Below are 23188 nucleotides of genomic sequence, written 5' to 3' on the forward strand. Positions count from 1 at the left end.
GCGCCTGCAAAACAAAAGAATCAAACAAAGTAAGATTGGGAAACCACCGGTATGTTTTAGCCAAGACTGGAATAGTCCTTTAAAGTTCAAAACAAAACGTAATGCTAGTTGTTGCCAAGGACACCATTTCCAATTTATGTTCAGGAGGGAGGGACGACTTGTTTTGGATGCATTTGGATATGGCGGCGCTAGCGAAAACTCAACCTCATCTATCAATGTCTCCAGCCATGGCTGCCTCGCCACCGCGCTACCCTGAAAGCCTATCATCAGACTTGACAATCAACTATCAAGGGGGGAGAGAAGGATTGAATGAAAAATGTAACAAAGGTGCACAGCCATTCATCCGGCGATAACGACTGAAGGCTTTGGGGAGATTTTAAGGAAAAAATTGAGGGGGAAAGTCCATTTACTTGCATTGCAAAGCTCATTGGCTGGCTATAGGCTTGTGTTGAGGTTTGCACGACATCTAACTCCCAGCTCAGTTGTAGTTTCATCCCCCTCTGGTCCTTGATCAGATTTGGAATAGGATGGAGATAAGAGTGTTTGTGAAATGGATGTTGCAAATTAAAGGGTGGTGACCTCCTCGATCGGACTAAAGCCATGCATGCCGAGTATTTAAAGGTGTCTCAATCTCTCCTATTGAAATGTACCTACATTTAGGATTCATGGCAACTACCGTATATCACCCCAGGAGCAGCGTTGGTTTTTAAAGCACATTCAATGCATAAAGATAAATGCCCAGTTTAGTCCAGTGAGGATTAAGCGTTTCATATTATCGGAATATCGCTTTGTTTTGGATGCAGGAAATACATCATAAATCCCCATTGGTAGGGTTTTTGTATTAAATTGTAAGGAAAATGGTGTTTGGTGTAAATACAGTATATTAGCTTTAACAACATTAGCAGCCTATGCTATGATTCTCATATGTCTCAATATCACATACAAAACAACATGGTGTACTAATTTAAGACCAATAATAATTTATTTGAATAGTAACATCCGAGTGAACAAAAATTCCCTCCTTGACTTCTAGGATAGTGTGAAAATACTTAGAATAACTGACAGACGACACATGACATATCCTCCTTTACCAGTACTCTGTATCCTGTGTTGAATGTACAGTACCTAATTAGCTAGTCAATGTCAGGATGCTGTCTCGTCTGTGAATCTCCTGGTGAGCCATGCCCAGCGGGCCTGGGGATATCAGGGACCCCATCATTTTATTGTGTTCGCTTTTAATTTCCGCCTCTGTATATTAGTGTCACAGCTAGAGACTGAGGCAGGGGGAGAAAAGGGGATGTGGGGTCCCCTATCGGCAGACAAGATGGAGAGGTCTCAAGGTCACTGCCACTCTTTGGAAATACAAGTGAAATGCGATTAGGGATTAGGGGATGTTTTGGAGTCGTGTTGTTGAATCGTTTTATTTTTCTCTTCCCCTCTCTCGCTCCTCTCTGTTCTCTCGGTCTTTCTGTTTATTTTTCTCTCTCTCTCTTCTTCTTCTCCCACCTTTGTCTTTCTCTCTTTCTTTCTCTCTTTCTCCTTCTCACACTCTCTCTCTCTCCCTTTCTCTCGCTCTCTATCGCTCTCTCTCCCTCTTTCCTCTCATCTGTCTATCAGGATAAACTCTCGGAGGAGGTGCAGAAGACGCGTGACAGCCTGGAGCAGAACGGCGGCGGTAGCGGCCCACTGCCGTCTTCTGGAGACCCTTCGCTGGCCGACATCGGCAGCATCAGCGGAGCGGAGGAGTTTCAGGACCAAACAAAGCTCCTTCTGGAGCGTCTGCGCACCCTAGAGGTACGGTTCAAAAAATGGCTCCGCCTCTGTTCTCTTCTCCTCCCTCCTCTTCTTCTCCCTCTGCGACCAGGCTCTCCGTTCTGCTGGTTGCAGTCTGGAGCATAATGGTCTTATCAAAGTCTCGTGTGCTCTGCTGTTTGAAGAGCAAAGCACTCCACGAGGGCCCAGGTTTTGGGTCTTTGTTAGTTTCCACATCGCTCCACCATTGTTCCAGTGTGTGTTCTGTTCTCAGCATTAGCAACAGTTGAGTCAGAAATCCATTTTGAGTAATCCTTCTGATTCTGATTGTTTCCGACCATACAGTACACCCACTAGACTGACACACCAGGCTTTCAGATCTCCTCAGCAATTAAAGGGGCTAAGACTATTAAGACTTAATCGAATTACGCTCGGAGACCCACCTAATCATTTATGAAGTGGCCCTGGCTGATGCCGCGAGGGTCTGTGGCTAATGTTAAAATACTTTGAGCGTTTGATCGAGCCCCCCCCCGGAGTGCCCAATCGGAAGGGTTTGGTTTTGCACTTTTAGGACTACTCCATTGGCCCATTGCGGCCAGCCAAGCTCAACCAAGCTCAATCAAGTGCAGAGAAAGTATTTGAAAAAAAAATAAAAATACTACTTGAACCCAGGTCTTCTCCTCAGCCACTATGGACAGCTCAGACATGAGAAAACCTGCCAGAGACACAAAGACCCAAGAAACTGGCACGTTCTACAGACATTATTAACGGTGACACTAACTCCACACTGACAGAAATTGCAGTTAAGGCTAATTACAACAAAATGCAGTGTAATTGCTTGTTGCTTTATGGCTCCTCTATCACTGTACAAGTTATCTTCCCTGCAGTCAAAGAAAATAATGGCTGGCCTGTCTCGCGATTTGTCGCATTACCGCAAAAAGCTACATTCTAAATGAGTTTATCGAAAGTTATCTGCCATTTTCTTCCATCCACCCGCATCTGTGATGGATGCTCCTCCAGAAGAGAACCGGCTAAAACAACGGCGAGGCAATACATCACTGGCCTTTATTATGTGTAAACGGTGGTGACACTAAGTAAGGGCGCCCATTTCTATTCCCCCCCCACCAGCCAAGCCCAACTGATATCATTAATTATCATGGTGGGCATGTTACGCCTTTATAAATGGTGCTTATTTTAAGCTTAGATTGAATCCTTTTGAAAAAATCCATCTTGGAGAAAAAAATGGGTATTCTTTTCACAGATGCTTGAAAGATCGGTTAAAGGTTGTTGAGTGAGTAGACATTCGGTCAAAGGACAAAATGAGTTGGGATTCATCTCGAGTGGACATAGGATGGAATACAAGTTACCGCTACAAATTATATACCTATAACGAACTCATCCATTCCAGCTCAACTCTCAATGCTTCTAGCTTTCCACACAAGCAAGTGTTGTAGAGACTCCATGGTAAGACAGAGCACCAGAGCAAGCAAGTGACTGGGTCTTGGGTAACTGTCTGCAGTTTGAGCAAGTGTGCATGCCCATTGCCCAGCCTTGTGCTCATGCAGCTTGGTTGGCACAGTTGGCACCCGGGTGCCAGGGAAAGTAGGCCTGGTGTACAGGCGTCACAGAAGGACAGCTGGCACTCTGGTCTCAGTGCAGGGTTGGCTCTAACTCCTGTTCAATTACAGACAGAGTGAGAACTGACTGAGGTGCAGCCAGCTCTACCCCTTTCCATACATCCCCTCCTCACCCCAATTCAAACCTACTGTGAGCCAGAAGCAAAAACTCCTGTTGTCTATAACTCTGTTCTCTAGCTAGTTACCTTCCATTGAAGTTTTAAAGTAAAATGCATTTATGATTCTAGTCGCTAATCATGGGGACTCTGCAGGAAAAAACTACCTGGATCATCAAGCATGTATTCTATTCTATAAAAAGCAACTTATAATGGCATGCATCATTTATATGTTTCAAAATCTATGGCAATAGCAGTTGTAGTTGCTATACTGTAATTGTAGCAGCTGCAGGAGCAATACATTGACAGGATGTGCTAATATAAATACATGTTTATTATGTGATTTAGTTGCTATTTTCCTCCCCAATCAAAATGTTTTTTCTGACATGGGATATTTATTTAGTTTAGCATTTGTTGATAATGTATCGCAGCCGAGCACTGCATTCATTCACACTAATATTGATTATGCCTACCTATTTTTCTGCCAGGTTCAAATAATATTTGTATTGTTAGATTATGTCTGCAATGTCAAACTTTCTCCATGATGTTTTGCAATACAGGATGGTAAAATAACACTATAATGAAAGTATTTCAAATGCTTTTAGTGCAAGCAGAAAACGTTCAGCATTCATCATGCATGCTTTTTGATGTGTGTTTATCAGGTACTGATAGGTTCAGTTTGATGGAACTAGACATATTTTTCACATACTACCCAAATCAACAATGTTGTCAATATAGCACGACACTTCCCCTTTCACCAACCCCTTGTTCCATAGAGAAAGATGATTCAACCTGTTACTACCCACACAAAGAATATGATAAAAACATCAGAAAACATGTTTATATGCAACCTTTGGGTAATTATGTGCCTTCACTAAAAACTTTTACTTTACTAATATTAATACTTACTAATAATACTTTTTATTTGTAAAGGGCTTTTCATGTACATCTCAAAGTTGCTCTTTTGTTATAGCTCTGTGCCATTTCGATTAAGGCAGTGGAATATGTTAGGTGCAATTATTTGGCCTGGGTTTTAATCAAAGGCTGGCTGTTTGTACTAAAGGGGCATGTGGCGAGAGAGGCGAGCTAGCCGGAGCGATGTTGACAGCTTCTAATATGGCCTGCCTGGCCCGCCTGCATTTGACAAACTAGAAAAAGAGGAGATCAATAGCCCCTCTCCCTTAAAAGGTGAAGCAATATTCACGCCCCCCCCAAAACAAGAACATATTCACATTAGCCCATTCTAGCCCATTCTACGTAACTTCTTACTTGTACCTTTAAAGTTCAAGATCATAACTTCAATCCCCTTGACCTTTCATTGTGAGATACTTCTGCAGGTTTTTATTAGTTGGCCCCGGTCTTATGGTTGACACCTGACCTTTTCCACCTCGGCGAATCCTCTCTTGTTGTTATCTTGTTCTGTGGCAGCGTAGTCTTGCGGTACAACACACAGATACAGTGGGGGAAAAAAGTATTTAGTCAGCCACCAATTGTGCAAGTTCTCCCACTTAAAAGATGAGAGAGGCCTGTAATTGTCATCATAGGTACACGTCAACTATGACAGACAAAATGAGATTTTTTTTCTCCAGAAAATCACATTGTAGGATTTTTTATGAATGTATTTGCAAATTATGGTGGAAAATAAGTATTTGGTCAATAACAAAGTTTCTCAATACTTTGTTATATACCCTTTGTTGGCAATGACACAGGTCAAACGTTTTCTGTAAGTCTTCACAAGGTTTTCACACACTGTTGCTGGTATTTTGGCCCATTCCTCCATGCAGACCTCCTCTAGAGCAGTGATGTTTTGGGGCTGTCGCTGGGCAACACAGACTTTCAACTCCCTCCAAAGATTTTCTATGGGGTTGAGATCTGGGGACTGGCTAGGCCACTCCAGGACCTTGAAATGCTTCTTACGAAGCCACTCCTTCGTTGCCCGGGCGGTGTGTTTGGGATCATTGTCATGCTGAAAGACCCAGCCACGTTTCATCTTCAATGCCCTTGCTGATGGAAGGAGGTTTTCACTCAAAATCTCACGATACATGGCCCCATTCATTCTTTCCTTTACACGGATCAGTCGTCCTGGTCCCTTTGCAGAAAAAACAGCCCCCAAAGCATGATGTTTCCACCCCCATGCTTCACAGTAGGTATGGTGTTCTTTGGATGCAACTCAGCATTCTTTGTCCTCCAAACACGACGAGTTGAGTTTTTACCAAAAAGTTATATTTTGGTTTCATCTGACCATATGACATTCTCCCAATCCTCTTCTGGATCATCCAAATGCACTCTAGCAAACTTCAGACGGGCCTGGACATGTACTGGCTTAAGCAGAGGGACACGTCTGGCACTGCAGGATTTGAGTCCCTGTCGGCGTAGTGTGTTACTGATGGTAGGCTTTGTTACTTTGGTCCCAGCTCTCTGCAGGTCATTCACTAGGTCCCCCCGTGTGGTTATGGGAGTTTTGCTCACCGTTCTTGTGATCATTTTGACCCCACGGGGTGAGATCTTGCGTGGAGCCCCAGATCGAGGGAGATTATCAGTGGTCTTGTATGTCTTCCATTTCCTAATAATTGCTCCCACAGTTGATTTCTTCAAACCAAGCTGCTTACCTATTGCAGATTCAGTCTTCCCAGCCTGGTGCAGGTCTACAATTTTGTTTCTGGTGTCCTTTGACAGCTCTTTGGTCTTGGCCATAGTGGAGTTTGGAGTGTGACTGTTTGAGGTTGTGGACAGGTGTCTTTTATACTGATAACAAGTTCAAACAGGTGCCATTAATACAGGTAACGAGTGGAGGACAGAGGAGCCTCTTAAAGAAGTTACAGGTCTGTGAGAGCCAGAAATCTTGCTTGTTTGTAGGTGACCAAATACTTATTTTCCACCATAATTTGCAAATAAATTCATTAAAAATCCTACAATGTGATTTTCTGGATTTTTTTTCTCTCAATTTGTCTGTCATAGTTGACGTTTACCTATGATGGAAATTACAGGCCTCTCTCATCTTTTTAAGTGGGAAAACTTGCACAATTGGTGGCTGACTAAATACTTTTTTTCCCCACTGTATGATTTGTTGCATCAATAATCTTTCATATGAAAACAAAGATTGGAGAGACTACAAATACCTTTGGAATTATTTTCATTGGCCACATATGCAGTATCATTTCACATCTACACTGAACAAAAATATAAACGCAACATGTAAAGGGTTGGTCCCATGTTTCATGAGCTGAAATAAAAGATCCCAGAAATGTTCAATACGCACAAAAAGCTTATTTCTCTAAAATGTTGTGCACAAATTAGTTTACATCCCTGTTGGTGAGCATTTCTCCTTTTACCAAGATAATCCATCCACCTGACAGGTTTGGCATATTTAGAAGCTGATTAAACAGCATGATCATTACACAGGTGCACCTTGGACAATAAAAGGCCACTCTAAAATGTGCAGTTTTGTCACACAACACAATGCCACAGATGTCTCAAGTTTTGAGGGAGAGTGTAATTGGCATGCTGACCGTAGGAATGGCCACCAGAGTTGTTGACAGAGAAATTGATGTTAATTTCTCTACCATAAACCACCTCCAACGTCGTTTTAGAGAATTTGGCTGTATGTCCATCCGGCCTCACAACTGCAGACCACGTGTATGGCGTTGTGTGGGCGAGCGATTTGCTGATGTCAACGTTGTGAACAGAGTGCCCCATGGTGACGGTGGGGGTTATGGTATGGTCAGGCATAAGCTACGGACAATGAACACAATTGCATTTTATCGTTGGCAATTTGAATGCACAGAGATACCGTGACGAGATCCTGAGGCCCATTGTCGTGCCATTCATCCGCCGCCATCACCTCATGTTTCAGGATGATAATGCATGGCCCCATGTTGTAAGGATCTGTACACAATTCCTGGAAACTGAAAATGTCCCAGTTCTTCCATGGCCTGCATACTCAACAGACATGTCACCCATTGAGCATGTTTGGGATGCTCTGGATCGACGTGTATGACAGCGTGTTCCAGTTCCCGCCAATATCCAGCAACTTCGCACAGCCATTGAAGAGGAGTGGGACAACATTCCACAGGCCACAATCAACAGCCTGATCAACTCTATGCAAAGGAGATGTGTCGCGCTGCATGAGGCAAATGGTGGTCACACCAGATACAGTACTGACTGGTTTTCTGATCCATGCCCCTACCTTTTCTTTATCTGTGACCAACAGATGCATATCTGTATTCCCAGTCACGTGAAATCCATAGATTACGGCCTAATGAATTCATTTCAATTTACTGATTTCCTCATATGAACTGTAACTCAGTAAAATCGTTGAAATTGTTGCATGTTGCATTTATATTTTTGTTTAGTGTATGTCAATCAACGTAGATAATTATATGTTGATTGTTCTATAACCGAAAAAATTTATGCACTCACTAACTGTAAGTCGCTCTGGATATGAGCGTCTGCTAAATGACTAAAATGTAAAAATGTAAAATTACTGTTTGGTAAGTTACTCATAAACAAGTCTGATGCATACAAACTGTCTGAATTGCTTTTAATGACAAGCTCTCAATGGATTTCAGTTGTCACTAAGTGTGTTTTATTTTGCTGTACAGGAGGAAAACTCAGCCTTGGCCATGGAGAATGAGAGCCAGAGGGAGCAGTATGAGCATTGTCTGGATGAGGTGAGTAGTCCAACCCTCACTCTATTCACCCAGCCCTGAACCTCAGTGAGGGAATCCTATTTTTCACCACACTAATGATAGCCTACATTTGACATTTTAGTCATTTAGCAGACGCTCTTATCCAGAGCGACTTACAATTAGTGAGTGCATACATTTTTCATACTCGCCCCCCATATGAAAAACTATTGTTATATTCTGTTCTTTCCTATTCGGTGACTTATTATGAGTTGTATTCTTTTCCAGCTACCTTTAGCGACTATCTCTAAGATCTCACTCACGGTATTGATCAAACAGGTTACAAACACTGCACTATTTTCCAGTATCCTTCTCTACCTTTATTGACTTTCTTTGAGATCTTTCTCAATGCACAAATGTCCTGCTGTCAAATTCTATCAATGCAATTCCAAAGTAATTCCTCTCCAAAGGAAATGTGATTATGGAGAAAAAGGTACTTGGCGTCCGAAAGGTGAACTGTGTTGTGGGAGAAGCTGGGTAAATGGTGGCTTGAGGGATCCGAATGACAGCAATTAATGAGCTTGTTGGCTCGGCCCGCACGCTGAGTCACCCTGAGGGAAGGCTGGAGGCCCACGGGTGCCAGAAGGGACAGACTGGTTTAATACACTGTGGTGCCAGCTACTGGAGCTTATATGACCTGAGATCTGGGCTCTGGTGCCAGAGGGGGTGGGGAGGGGGAGACGTAGATGGATGGTGGGACAGAGAAAGACCGAGAGAATGAAAGAAAGAAAAGGAGAAAGAAAGAGAGAGAAAGGGATAGAGAGATGAAAGGAGAGTTAGCAATACTTTAGCTCTGTTGTTAACAGTCCAACCGTGGTAGGCAATTGCTTTGCAATGCTCCAAGCATACTGTATGAAACTCTACACCGTGCTGTAGCTTTGGAGGTTAACGCCTGGGGTGGGCCCAGACCAAATCCCTTTTCCACTTGTGTGCCCTCAAAAAGCCAGAGCTGTTCTGTTGTCTGGTCTGGTGTTGTGTTGCCCTCTGTGGGCTCTTCTGACGGGAGCTAGCTCACTAATGAGCATGTTGTGATGTGGGAGTCTCCACAGCTCTAACAACTCTGCCGATGGGCTCAGGGCCATTGGAAACTGTAGAGAACGCAGGGCTTGTTTCGTAATGATACAAAAATAAAATAAAAACATTGTGGAAAATTATCTCTATATAAGAAGAGTGGTGGTTGTTTGGTATGCTATTTGGGCTGGCCACTCACGTTAGGATATCTTTTAGGGTTCCACTTGGTAAACATGGGCAAATGTCATGCTATTGAAAGGCTGGTAAAGGAGTCATGCCACATGTGGCAATGCATCAGATGTAATGGACTGTTATGCCATGACTTGAACTATGAATGCTCTATAAAGCCTTTATAAGTTGTTGTTTCATTTATCAGTTGTTGTAATTTTGATTCTAACTTGAAGATCATTAAATATTCTTGGAATTAGTGCCCTTCAGTTTTACAGGAGCAGCTCTGTATCACTCCCCACAGGGCTCAATCACTTCATCATATCTCCCGTTATTCAATAGAGGGAGAGAGGACACCTCTGAGAAAAAGCAAATGAATGCGTACAGTGAATTAACGAGCAATCAATGGGCTGTAATCAGAGTAGAAGTCGATGGGGCATTGCGGTCTAAACTCAGAGAGTGGTAGGGGTGTGAGACACTCTGCGGCCAAAGCCCAGGCACAACAGTGCTTTAGCCCGTCACTTCTTCTCTTAGACTGCCCGCTGTGTCACAAATGACACCCTATTCCCTATATAGTGCACTACTTTGACCAGGGCCCATAGGGTCATGTAGTGCAGTATATAAGGGATAGGGTGTCATTCAGGACACAGTCCCCTACCCTCCAAGCCACTACATCAGCCATGACACTGCTGTCAATACTGGATCAACAGAAGACAATTAAACATCATGAAGACATGCAGCGCGTCAGGCTCCAAACTGTTCTGCTTCACCGGGCCGCTACTGGCCTTCTCTGCCACCCTGCGTCAGATGTATGATGATTGGGCCCATTAGGAATCAACACACTCCTCCAAGGGAAGGCAGACGGGGGGACAATGCTGTAATGTATTGGGACATCGTGTTCACTAAAGCCTGTAATAATTTTGTAAGCGGTCGGAGTGAGATAGTGCAGCGTCGGCATGCACAGGGCAGGGGCAGTTTAGAGTTGAGGGCGTGGGTCAATTGGGACCATTTTCTTTCTTTCTTTCTTTCTTTCTTTCTTTCTTTCTTTCTTTCTTTCTTTCTTTCTTTCTTTCTTTCTTTCTTTCTTTCTTTCTTTCTTTCTCACTCGTCTGGGTGCCATAACAGCCACCATATTATAGTCAGTCACTAAACAGCTTGCATAAAACGTTTGGATAATTCTTGTTTATTTTTTTTCACTCTGTTTTAGGTTGCCAATCAAGTTGTGCAGGCACTGCTCACACAAAAGGTAGGAGTCTGGTTTCCATAGCAACTGTGGGATAAAAATGTCTCAGAATGAGACTATTATTAGATCCAATTATGTTGTTAGACATGTATGCAATACAGTAGCTCAAAACTTAATCTTAACATTCACTTTTTGTGAGACACTTCTCACTATCTCCTGTTAACTAATCAACTTTTATGGTGTCCATATTAGGACAGTCACACATGACTGGAAGTTCACACCTCTGTTTGTAATAACTCTCTCTCTCTGTTGTTCTTCCCCTTGCAGGATCTGAGGGAGGAGTGTCTGAAGTTGCGGACCAGAGTGTTTGACCTGGAGCAACAAAACCGGACCATGAGTGTCCTCTTCCAGCAGCGAGTCCGACCCGCATCAGACCTGCTCCTGCAGGTAGGGACCTGTCCACTCATCTAGTCCCAGAACCACTATAGAACCTCCTTGTCCCAGAACCACTACAGAACCTCATTGCCCAGAACCACTATAGAACCTCATTGTCCCAGAACCACGATAGAACCCTACAGAGCAACTATTGACCATGACTCAGAGGTGCCCGACTGATGGAGTTAAAATAGCATTTCACTGTTATTAGTTTCAGTATTAGAACTATGTTGTTTCTTGTATTCAATATCGTTGAAGGCAACAGTGTGGGTGTAAGGACAATTTGCTCACTTCAAACTTCTGAAGAGCAGCGATATTAGATCATCCATCTTTTTGTGATGGCGATGTGATCCTGAGTCCGGGGTCTGTGATGTCATCATCACTAAAAAACTATGTGCTCATGAACCATCCAGCCTCCACGGGGCTGCGGGGCTCAGACAAGATCATTTGAGAAAGTACCCAGACTCGCGTCATCCATCCTGGGCTCTCTCGGGGGACGGTAAACCTCTCAACCAAATTACCTCTAGCGCACCAGACCTTGTGGCACGTTACACAGATATAGATGCTAGAGAGAGGAGGGGGGGTGGGTGTGTGCCCGTGTGTGTGTGTAGTCTGCCGTGAGTAGGAATGCACACTTACTGTAACTCTCAGAAATAATTTACTCCAGTCACTGCAGAGAGAGACAGAGAGAGAAATATTGACAACAATGTCTGCTATAAAATGGCCTCATGGATTTTCCTTAATCTCATTTCCCGCAATGGCTGTCCAGCTCTCGTTACCTTAACTCCTTTCAGAGTGGTGGGTGGAGGCTCTCAGACTGCCACAGTGTAAGGGAGGGAGATGTGGGGTGTGAGAGTGAGCACAGGGGGATGGGGTACATGGGACCAGGGCACAGACAGATAATGAAACTCAGACTGGTCTTAATGAGAACATGTGGCACAGAAAGGATGGATGAGAGGAGCTCAGGGGAGAGCTGAGTGCAGGTACTATACAAGTCAACACATCCAGGTACAGAAACAAAGAAAGTTATAGTTGAAGAATAACTTTTTTATTGTTGACAAAATCTGAAAAACAAAAGCCTCCAGCACATTGGTATTCTTGAATAGTCCACAGACCATTTTAATGGATCTCATTTAAGCAATGTTTCGATCAATAGACCTTCATCCCAGTTTGTTCAGTTGTTGACAAAATATATAAATGAGAATGGCAAAGAGCGCGCTGACGACAATCCTTTATCTACTTCAAGTTCAGGAGAGAGTATGCCCTCTGTCAGTCGCCCTCCGCTAGCAACTGATGTGGACATATGGATAATTGAAAGTCACAGTCCACATTGTCCAGTGAAGGGTGCAATTTTGTGGCGGAAGGGAGGCATTTTCATCGTCCCAACAGATTGAGCAAAGCTGTGGATGCACTATTTTTGTCCCAACTAAACCAGGGCATGGATAAAGTGAAATGTGTAATTGTTTATTAACTATTTGTAACTATTTAATAATATTTCGATTTAATAAACCAATATGTATGTTCTGGTTATAAGAGTAAATGTTAGCGTATTCAGTCTTTTCAGTAGAGCATTTGTTTTCAATATAGAATGTGATCAACAGGACTTTGAAGAGAGCAATATACCGTACATCTATTTGCTTGTGTAGCAGGAGCCTCGGTCTATGTCCCAAATGGCATCCTATTCCCTGTATAGTGCACTACTTTTGACCAGAGCCCATAGCGCTCTGGTCAAAAGAAGTGCACTATGTAGAAAATAGGGTACCATTTGGGATACAGCCTCTGGCTTTTCACAAGGGAGTATGCCAGGAATGAGGATTTGTAGCAAGACACTTTTTCAGCGGTGAGGAAGTGAGATTTTATTGTGTAGGAGGCGGAGAGATTTGAAAGATTGATTTCCAACTTTATGTCCAACTGATGTCTGCCAGCATATTAAACAACAAGAAAATAATTGACAGTTGTGTAAGCGATAGCTAAATCATACGTTATAGGATGCTCTTTTGTATTTTTACATTGATTCCTCGAACAGTCATTCATTTTATTGAAAAGCTCATGATTCTTTCACGGTTGTGGTTTTGTCAATATGTTTCAGGTTGTAAACCTTGTTTCTGTTTCTGAAATTAATTTCTCTATAAAGGTGGCTGTGACAAAGGTGACTAGTAATACAAGTGCTGAAAGAGTATATGATTGATTGAGTCAATTAAAACATGGGTTTGAAATCAGTATGCTCAACCCTTTCCCCTGCTACTTATTGTGGATAATTTCTCTTGAAGTAGCCTAATATTTTGCCCTCTAAAATGGCTGCGGGTAACCTTCTGGTTTGCATGAATTACCTTTATACCATAACCTACCATCAAATAATCATTAGCGACAGTAGAGCTACACTTATTAATATTTCCTTTCAGTCAGAGAGTGTCAGGTGTTTGGCTGTTTTTATCACCCGCATTGGTATTTAATTTCTACTGTTCTGGGAGTCGGTAATTAAATGTGTTATTGGCCCCTGGGGCCATCTTGAATTTCCCTGATAACAAATCACTGCTCTCTATTGAGATTGTGATTAGGAATACTGGGAATATGCTTGACCTACTGTCGCTTCATGTAATGTGGCATTTCATACGCTTCAAGGCTCTGTTTGCTGCAGTTCGGCCAGGTGTTTAGTAAGGTGTGTAAGTAGTGAATAATAATTCCCTCCTTCCACTTATGCAGCCTTATCAAAAGTGACAGGCGAGTGGTAATTGAGTTGTCAATTATCCGTAAAAGTAGGTTCTGGTTACCGTGGAAACTTCCCAGGCCCCTCCGGCAGGACATAGTAGCTACGCAGTACCATTCAGTCATTTTTGCCGTCTGAATTTTGATGGACTTTTGCACTATGGTTCCCCTCAGTGTTGCCTTTGCTGGGGTTTTGTTAACTGCATTGTCTGTACAGTATTCCTATTCTGGTTAATTTCTCAGTGTAGTACAAGACACATGTTTTGTCATAGCTTAGCCAATTCACTGTTATACGTTACCTGTATCCTCTGACTAAGGGAAGACCAAGCCTTGAGTGCAGCATCAAACGTAGATCAGGTAATAGGCAGTAACAGAGAAGGTGAACTCCCTCAGTGCGCCTCCGTCCTTGGCTAGATCACACTTCCACACGGTCAGGTACAGTGAGGCTAGGCTAGCCCGGAGAGACACAGAGATGGGGGAGCTGTCCGCCCCCATGTCCCCCTCCCTCTCCACACCCCTCCCCATCAGGGGCCTTGTGACACTATTGACTGAATCATTGATGACTGTGCTGAGGAGGTGTAATCCTGCACCCCTACGATAACATCAGCCCCCCCTTCTCTTCTCCTGACACTCAACCACTCCCATCCCCCTGTGTGGACAGCCTATACCCTGGAGAGGAGCGATATGGCTTCAGAGAGAAATACATTTATATTATGGGCTTTATGGTGAGAGAGACGCCATCTGGCATGTAAAGTCCACTGTAAAGGACAACCTGGACTGAGTCAGCTACAGGGGAAGAATTCTCATCTACATATAAACTGTAGGTCATAATGGCAAGTTAAGCGGTATTCAAGAAAATACTTGGTTTAGAACAACCTGTAGTAGGTATATTTTGCTCCATTAATTCACAGTAATGTACATGATATGAATATGATATGCATATTCAACTACAAATAAGCAGAACATGTGATTTAAACCTTTTCATTTAATTGCTGTCACTTACCTTTAATTCTCAATTTTAAGTCTTTGCATAAATGTGTAAGCAATAAACAATAATATATTTTATATAAAAATGTGATTATACCTAACAAACAAATTTAAAACTATTTAGCATCAAATGTGCATCAACTGTGCAAAAAAGTATTAAATAAAATCGATTAGTCTCAACATGCTGTTTATATACTGTACTACGTTCCCATTTAATCCAGTTTAAACAGCTCTATCATTATTTCTATATTTCATAAATTAACTCACGATGGAGAACAAGAGAGCACATTGAGTCTAATCCTTTTCCACATCCCCATCGATCGCGACCGCTCTTGACCAAATCGACTTGGACCAAGTTATAAAATATGGAGCATTCCACCGAGATGACCTCAAAGGTTCAGAATTTCCCAAAAATAGTCCAACTAGACTATCTGCTGTGAAAGAGAGTATTGATGCCATATCCCTCCAGGTCCCTGCTAGCACACAATATGCTGTACAATACGACAGAACCAGACAAGATGTAATGAGAACATTACATGGTCACCATTTATGAAAATAAAATAAAATATATACTGTCGAAATTGAGTGTATTATTTGAAACAATTTAAAAAAAAAATGTTTTTCTCCAGTTGCTGCAGATATACAGCACTGCACGATGGGTTGAGAAATTTCAACTCAATTGAAATTGCACATACTCACACACACAGACACACACACACATTTTGTTCTTCTATCCTCATGGGGATGTAAAATTGATTTCCTTTTATAATCCTATTTTCCCTTAACCCTTACCCTTACCCTAACCCTAATTGTAAACCTAACCCTAAACTAAACCCCTAAACTTAAAATAGTCTTTGTCCTCATGGGGGAGAATATTCCTCATTTTACTATCCTTGAGGGGACTTAATGGGATGTTAGGTCCCCACAAGGTTAGAAGAACCAACCCACACACACACACACACACACACACACATCAAAATACTAACCAATTACTTGTACAAAAAGCCATTGGAAATCAATATCATTTAATTCATTGGAATATTGCCATTATAGCCTATCATTGTTTAGCTGGTCTGTAGGATAGAGTCACAGTGTCCCCTTAAGCTCAGTCTAAATGGGGCTGAGATTACGGAAAGAGAAACAAGAGGGAGGATTCATTTGGGACTCTAGGGAGATAAAGTGATCATCTAAATGTGATTTATTTCACATCTCCAGTTTACATCCATGTTCCCTTAAACTAGTTCCAATTTGCACTAATTTGCACATATACAGTGCCTTCAGAAAGTATTAAGACGCCTTGACTTTTTTCACATTTTGTTACGGTACAGCCTTATTCTAAAATGTATTAAATTGTGTTTTTTTTCTACACACAATACCCCATAATGACAAAGCAAAAATGAGTTTTTAGACATTTTTGCTAATTTATTACAAATGAAAAACGGAAATATCCAATTTACATAAGTATTCAGACCCTTTACTCAGTACTTTGTTAAAGCACCTTTAGCAGCGATTACAGCATTGAGTCTTCTTGGGTATGACGCTACAAGCTTCGCATACCTGTATTTGGGGAGTTTCTCCCATTCTTCCCTGCAGATCCTCTCAAGCTCTGTCAGGTTGGATGGGGAGCGATGCTGCACAGCTATTTTCAGGTCTCTCCAGAGATGTTCGATCGGGTTCAAGTCCGGGCTCTGTCTGGACCACTCAAGGACATTCAGAGACTTGTCCCGAAGCCACTCCTGCGTTGTCTTGGCTGTGTGCTTAGGGTTGTTGTCCTGTTGGAATGTGACCCTTCGCCCCAGTCTGAGTTCCTGAGCACTCTGGAGCAGGTTTTCATCAAGGATCTCTCTGTACTTTGCTCCGTTCATCTTTCCCTCGATCCTGACTAGTCTCCCAGTCCCTGCCGCTGAAAAACATCCCCACAGCATGATGCTGCCACCACCATGCTTCACCGTAGCGATGGTGCCAGGTTTCCTCCAGACGTGACGCTTGGCATTTAGGTCAAAGAGTTCAATTTTGGTTTCATCAGACCAGAGCATCCTGTTTCTCATGGTCTGAGAGTCTTTAGGTGCCTTTGGCAAACTCCAAGCGGGCTGTCATGTGCCTTTTACTGAGGAGTGGCTTCCATATGGCTCTTTACTATAAGGAATTGATTGGTGGAGTGCTGTAGAGATGGTTGTCCTTCTGGAAGGTTCTCCCATCTCCACAGAGGAACTCTAGAGCTCTGTCAGAGTGACCATCAGGTTCTTGGTCACCTCCCTGACCATGGCCCTTCTCCCCCGATTGCTCAGTTTGTCCAGGCGGCCAGCTCTAGGAAGAGTCTTGGTGGTTCCAAACTTCTTCCATTTAAGAATGATGGAGGCCACTGTGTTCTTGGGGACCTTCAATGCTGCAGACATGTTTTGGTACCCTTCCCCAGATCTATGCCTCGACACAATCCTGTCTCGGAGCTCTACGGACAATTGCTTCGTCCTCATGGCTTGGTTTTTGCTCTGACATGCACTGTCAACTGTGGGACCTTATATAGACAGGTGTGTGCCTTTCCAAATCATGTCCAATCAATTGAATGTACCACAGATGGACTCCAATCAATTTATAGAAACATCTTGAGGATGATCAATGGAAACAGGATGCACCTGAGCTCAATTTCAAGTCATAGGAAATGGGCTGAATACTTATGTAAATAAGGTATTTCTGTTTAATAAATGTGCAAACATTTCGCTTCGTCTTTATGGGGTATTGTGTGTAGATTGCTGAGGATTCTTTTTTATTTAATCAATTTTAGAATAAGGCTGTAACGTAACAAAAAAAAGTAAAGGGGTCTGAATACCTTCCAAAGGCACTGTAAATGCATTTACAATTAGCAGCACCACTTGGAACTATTTCTATTCATTCTCTGTGTTTCGCAGAGGGTGGCTCACACACAAGCAAGCCTTTGCAGCTTTTCAAACTTTTTTTTGATCGATTTAAATTCAATGCATTGAGATTCGATGTCAAGTCAACCAAAATGAATGTGCTTTTATGTCCTTGGAAGTGTTTCTTTAGCCTAAGGAACACCATATGGTGAACATACATGTATTAGCTAGTGTTCTTTCAGCCTACTAAAGCCTCACTTCACATTGCATGATTTGTATTACACTAGTGCAGCAGTCATCACAAATGTTATATAACATATTGAGCCTTATAAGGAAGGAGACCTGTAGATACCTGGTAGGTCTATAGGTATCTTTCAGGTGGCCTTGGTTAGTTTCCTGCTTTCAGTGAGATTGTGACTATTGATCCTTTGACACTAGTCCATGGATGTTCTGAACACAATGTTCAAGTGGCCATTGTCATTGCCCAAGGCTGGGATTATGAAACCAAGGACTAGGATTGTTATCCATCTTATCATGAATACATTTTTTCTTGGAGATTCAAAAGAAAACTGGTTACAAGGGGCTGTCATCCCAAGTAAAAGGAATATGGCTTCCTGAAATACGGTTTCCACCGTAGATGTAAATACAATGCAATAGTGTATCTACATGTATCTCTATGGCTTTCACACTGCGTTTGCAGGAAGGCTTGTTAGCTCGAAGCCTCTGGGACCCCAGGGCTCGGCCGGTGTGTTGATCACTAGCACAGAGACTGATTTCAAGCTTTTCAACTTATTGTCTGGCTCTCTGTTTCTTTGTTGGATAAGTGGACTCATGTAGTGAGCCAGTGTCTTCATGCTAAAGGCTATTTTCACCTCGTTACTGTAGCTCTGTCCCTGTTACTCAGTGTAATGGTAGATAGCACAAAATCTCGCATCGGAGTCTCACACTTAAACAGGTGGTAACATGGATGTTTGTATGAAATAATGGATCATGTGATACTATGGTTTGGCCTTGGGCAAGGAGTTTGAGATCAGTGCTTCCTGAATGACACAGCTGTGCGGCGGAGTGTTTACGAGGTGTGAAACTGTTGTTTAATAAACATGTTCTGAGTGTCGTCTGTGATTTAGTAGAGGAGTAGCTTTATACTCAAGCCATCTGGGTAGTCTGAGTAGTCGAACAGAGATGACGTGAGGTAGAAATTGCATTTCTATTGTTGTACTGAGTAAGAAATGGAGTAACCATATATTACGTTAGGCCTGTATTGTATACCCTCTCCTTTTATTTTTTAATCAGATATACTTTTTTTATGTTAAAGGAACATTGTGGGATGTCGCATGCATCTCCAACTAATGATGTAATGAGATTATGCAAGCAAATAATCATTTTCATAATTTAAAAATGATTGGGATTAATTGTGTAAAACACTGAAGGAAGACTATAGATGGACTAAAGCTCATATACCTCACACTAAAAGTTCCACAAGGTGACTCTCACAGCGGCGTGAAATCCTTCTGACGGTTATGTTCATCTACAGTGGGCGTACAGAGCACGGGAAGGAAAGTAAGTGCAGTGTACAGCAATCTGGCAATTGTATTGCATTATCGAGATGGAGAAATTAAAAATAGATATGAGCGCAGCAGAAAATATCCTCCCTAAACGAGCATTAAAGTTGCCCTTGGAGGGGAATGTGGCATAAATGGAGTGTTTTGTTACAGCACGTTTGCCGTTAAGTAGATCCGAGCACGGGGAACCGGGTGGTAATTAGATTGGAGGATTAATATGTGAAAATGTAGTTGGTTTTGTATCCTTCCCCTATGAACGGAAACCAAAGAAAAGAATGGATCGCAAAATAATGTTTGAATATGAATAAAAAAATCAAAGGAATCCCTCGCTCCCCAATGCAATTAATTCCCATTCACATGAATTATTCTTAACAGATGACATTAATGACATTGAGTCTAAGACTATTGAAGAGTGCCCTGCTTAGGATCTCAGTGGAGGCAGAAAGAGGGTTACTTTCAAACCCTGGGAAAGTGCGGCTGAACCAAAGCGTTTTGAGACCCGCTCAAATGTGAATTTTCTTGTTTTCGTTGTGAGATTTTTTTCTAGGATCTTTGTATGAAAATGATTTATGTTTGATGGTAGACTTTCTATTGTATATTCATTAATCTACTACTGGAAAGGTGTGATTGATACAGAACACCAATATTAAAGGCAAAACAGCATGCAATATAATATAGTTGTTTGATTGCCACATTCTTCTGTTCAGTTGAATGTGTTAAATGCCTTCTCTATGTAGTTGATATATTTCTGTATGTAGTGGAGACGTTCATTAAGACCTTGGCCTTCCTTATCCTTTCAGAAACTCCACTCTCGGATCATGGATTTGTCTGCCGCTGATCTCCTCCTGGAGCCTGAGAGAAGCAAAAGCTTCCTGCTATCCAGGAACACTGACTCTCCACCTCATGTAAGACTGATTGAAAACAAACCAATGGCATATTCTTTTCGCCCCAGCCTCACCCATATGTATTGTCCAGGCATCATAACTGACGTATAGCCCAGAGAAATCATTCGAGAGGATTAAAATACCAGCCCTAACTATTTGGGGATTTGATCCGCTGTTCTCGGCAAGCCGAGTTGGCAGTATCACTTTGCTCTAAAAGGTATAAATACTTGTCATATTACCAAAGGACCATCGATTGAGGCTCGTATTCAGTAAAAATGAGTCCGCGGGACAGTGTTGTACATTAGTCATCTTATATATTATGTATTAAGGTCTTAAAATGAATTCACTCTGGTCTCATGTCCTTTTACTCATTGAGGACACAACCTGATAAACCTTCATTTATAGTATAGAAATGTGGCAGAAAAGAAGGAAGTGAATAAGTGATGGTGTAATAATGTTGAAATCTGATAATGTATTCATGTCTTTGCGACAAGATAATGAGTTTGGGAAAAGAAGACGCACAAATGTGATATACTTGCAGTGCAGATCGGGACAGATTTCCTGGGCCAATTAGTTTGCTTCCTATTATCTCTCTGACTGAACAGTTGATTAGAATTCTGAATCGACATTTGTTTGGACAGAATTGTGGAATAGGACTGATGCAGAAAACATCTGTTGGGGAGATTGCTTCTGAAAGTATGATGGATCATTTGTATCTCACTGGCTAATTATAGAGTCGAAGCAGTAGCTATCGCAACACTTTACAGGAATACTGAGAACCCCAAAAAGTGAAAGTACACACATAAAATATCAGCCACCGGTAAAGCAGTCAACAGACATGCAAAAGACCCCGTTTTTTATGAGAGATGCAAAAAAGCGGTGTGTTTTTGGACAGCCTTGTAAAATGCACCAGTGATTCGACATTGCATAGTCATAGATTCCCTGATTAACAAGCTGAAATATGGTTTGTTAATCAGAGTTTTTGTAGCGTTATCCTGCATCGCTCATCATTTTCTCTACCTTCTCAACCTTAATCCCCTTTATCCAGACTCATGAATGTATGTGGCACTAAATCATGACTAATGGTGTCTTTGGAATCCGTCCTGCAGGATGTCCAACTGAACGGAAAGGCGGGACTTCCTGTGGCCAAGTGTTTGAGCCAGCTGAGTCTGACGGTGCAAGCGCCTGTCTACCCACGCAGCAGCTGTAGCAGCAGCGAGCTGTCCCTGTCTAGTGCCTGCAGTGAATACTCCAGTGGCTCCTACACCTGGAACGATGGACGCTCCTGTGGGAAAATAGTATGATGACCAGACCAACCTCTCCTCACTCTGTCTCTCTCTATTTTTATTTGTCTCTGTCTCTCTCATTTATAGACTTTATCAATGTGGGGTTTCAATCAGCTTTAAAAATAAATAAAAAATTGACGTAACACATAGCTGAACTAAAATGTCTCTTATGAAGAAATCTGTCTCACCAGATTACACGTTTCACAAACCGAGACCGTGGAAATGTGATATGCAATATTTTAACATTAGCTAAACCTCAATTCACTGGCAGAAACCAATAAAATGAAATTATATAGAATCCTGATAGGCTGCAATAGGAAAAAATTATAATTAATCAAAGCATTAAATATTTAGCTTGAGCCATACCCCAAAGTGCTTAGTATCTCCATTAGAACATTTGAAAGGGAGTCAAACAAATTGCAGACTGAGTAACAGCTTGACAAAGTAATCATCTGACTCCACAATCAACTCTGTTGTAGAGAATGAGAGTGGGCCACAATCACCAATCCTCTGAGAAGTACTACATGTGCTTGAATGCCCTTATATTCATCCTGGGATTGCTGTTGCACAGCTCAATTTAGCTGACTTTTTGAATGACGTGTCTATGTATTTTCGAATGATGTGTCTGTGTGTCTGTCTCTCAATCACCTACTGTCCTCTCTGAGTTTTCTAATAACTTCTGTCTCTCTGTATTTCTCCTGCAGTCATCTCTGACGTGGGAGAAGAGGTTGAGCCTGGGTTCCTCAGCCCCCGGAAACGTCTGCGCCCCCCTGGAGGAGCAGCTCCCAACAAGGAGGAAGGAGAGCCACATCCTAGAAGGCGCCTGGAAGCTCCAGAGGAGAAAACCCAAAGGCTCCTCATCCTCCGGGGTCTCCAAGTCGGGCGACAAGGACTGCATGAACTCTAATGAGGGTATCTACTCTCTGGGGATTAAGAGTGGGAGCAAGGGAATCTCCAAGCCCACTTATGTGGGAAGGACCACTGTCTCAGGGGTGGGGTGCAAAAGGTTTGTGTACGACTCTGACGATGCGGATGACGAGTCACTACATTCGGCGTACTGCAGACGAGACAGCGTCCCCAGTAAGGACGGAGGCTGGATGTACTTCAGGAAGCTGTCGCACAGCGTCTCGGACAGTCTGTGTAGCTGGGACGGGCTGCAGGACAGTGGCGTAGTAGAGGATATTAACTGCAGCATGGGTACGAAGCACCCGTCCGGCTATAACTCCAAGGAGCGGCCGGAAAAACTCAAGAGCTTCATCAACAGTTTCCTCTCTGGGGGACGGACCTCAGCTGTTCTAAACCCCTCCCTGTTGCACTTTGATGTCAGCCCCACAGAGGCTGAATGCCCCCTCCACCTCTCAGACACCGATCCTGAGGATCTGCACTCTGAGGTCAGTGACCACCGGCTGCCTGTTAGCCGGACAGCTGAGCAACTACAGAAGGACATCAAGAGGCTCTCGAGGGATGCTGACAAGCTGCTTCCGTACATTGCTTGAGGAGGGAACCTGGCCGAACCCAGTCTGCTGACGGAAGACCCAGGCCCTTCTGCCTAATCAAGGAACACAAGGGGGCCAAAACCCAGTCTGAGGAGAGTATCATGTCTATATTCGATGCAGACGGACAGCCCATTGAACTCAGTGCTCAGCAGTCCTCCGTTGGTGCTGGGGCTCGGAAAGAGATTCCTGGGAGGAAGGGGAATGGGGTTGCTGAGTATGCAGCACTGTCGCCTCATGATAGGCCCATTCGTCATAAAGTAGGCAACAATGGAAGGAACTACACTGTACTAGAATCTCCTGAAAAGTGTCATAGTAAGGCTAGCAGCAGAGAAAGCAGCAATAGCAGGGAGGGAAGCCCAGAGAGGCTACAAACGCACGTCATTCCACTGCGGAAATTGATAAAGCCGTCTTCCAATCGATCCAACAAAGGCCAGTCTGTCCCTCCCATG

At 42.8% G+C, this 23188-nt stretch overlaps 1 protein-coding gene across 1 annotated transcript in view; it reads left to right on the plus strand.

Moving 5' to 3' along the window:
* LOC121537649 (nck-associated protein 5-like) overlaps positions 1-23188 on the plus strand; it is a 145016-nt gene that overhangs the window by 100262 nt on the left and 21566 nt on the right. The window contains 7 exon segments of the mRNA XM_045215814.1: positions 1618-1794; positions 8086-8154; positions 10556-10594; positions 10859-10978; positions 19874-19978; positions 21067-21255; positions 21948-22726. Coding sequence (XP_045071749.1) covers positions 1618-1794; positions 8086-8154; positions 10556-10594; positions 10859-10978; positions 19874-19978; positions 21067-21255; positions 21948-22726 — 1478 coding nt within the window.

This window comes from Coregonus clupeaformis, unplaced genomic scaffold (genome assembly GCF_020615455.1).
Source record: "Coregonus clupeaformis isolate EN_2021a unplaced genomic scaffold, ASM2061545v1 scaf0525, whole genome shotgun sequence".
In the NCBI taxonomy this organism is placed as follows: domain Eukaryota; kingdom Metazoa; phylum Chordata; class Actinopteri; order Salmoniformes; family Salmonidae; genus Coregonus; species Coregonus clupeaformis.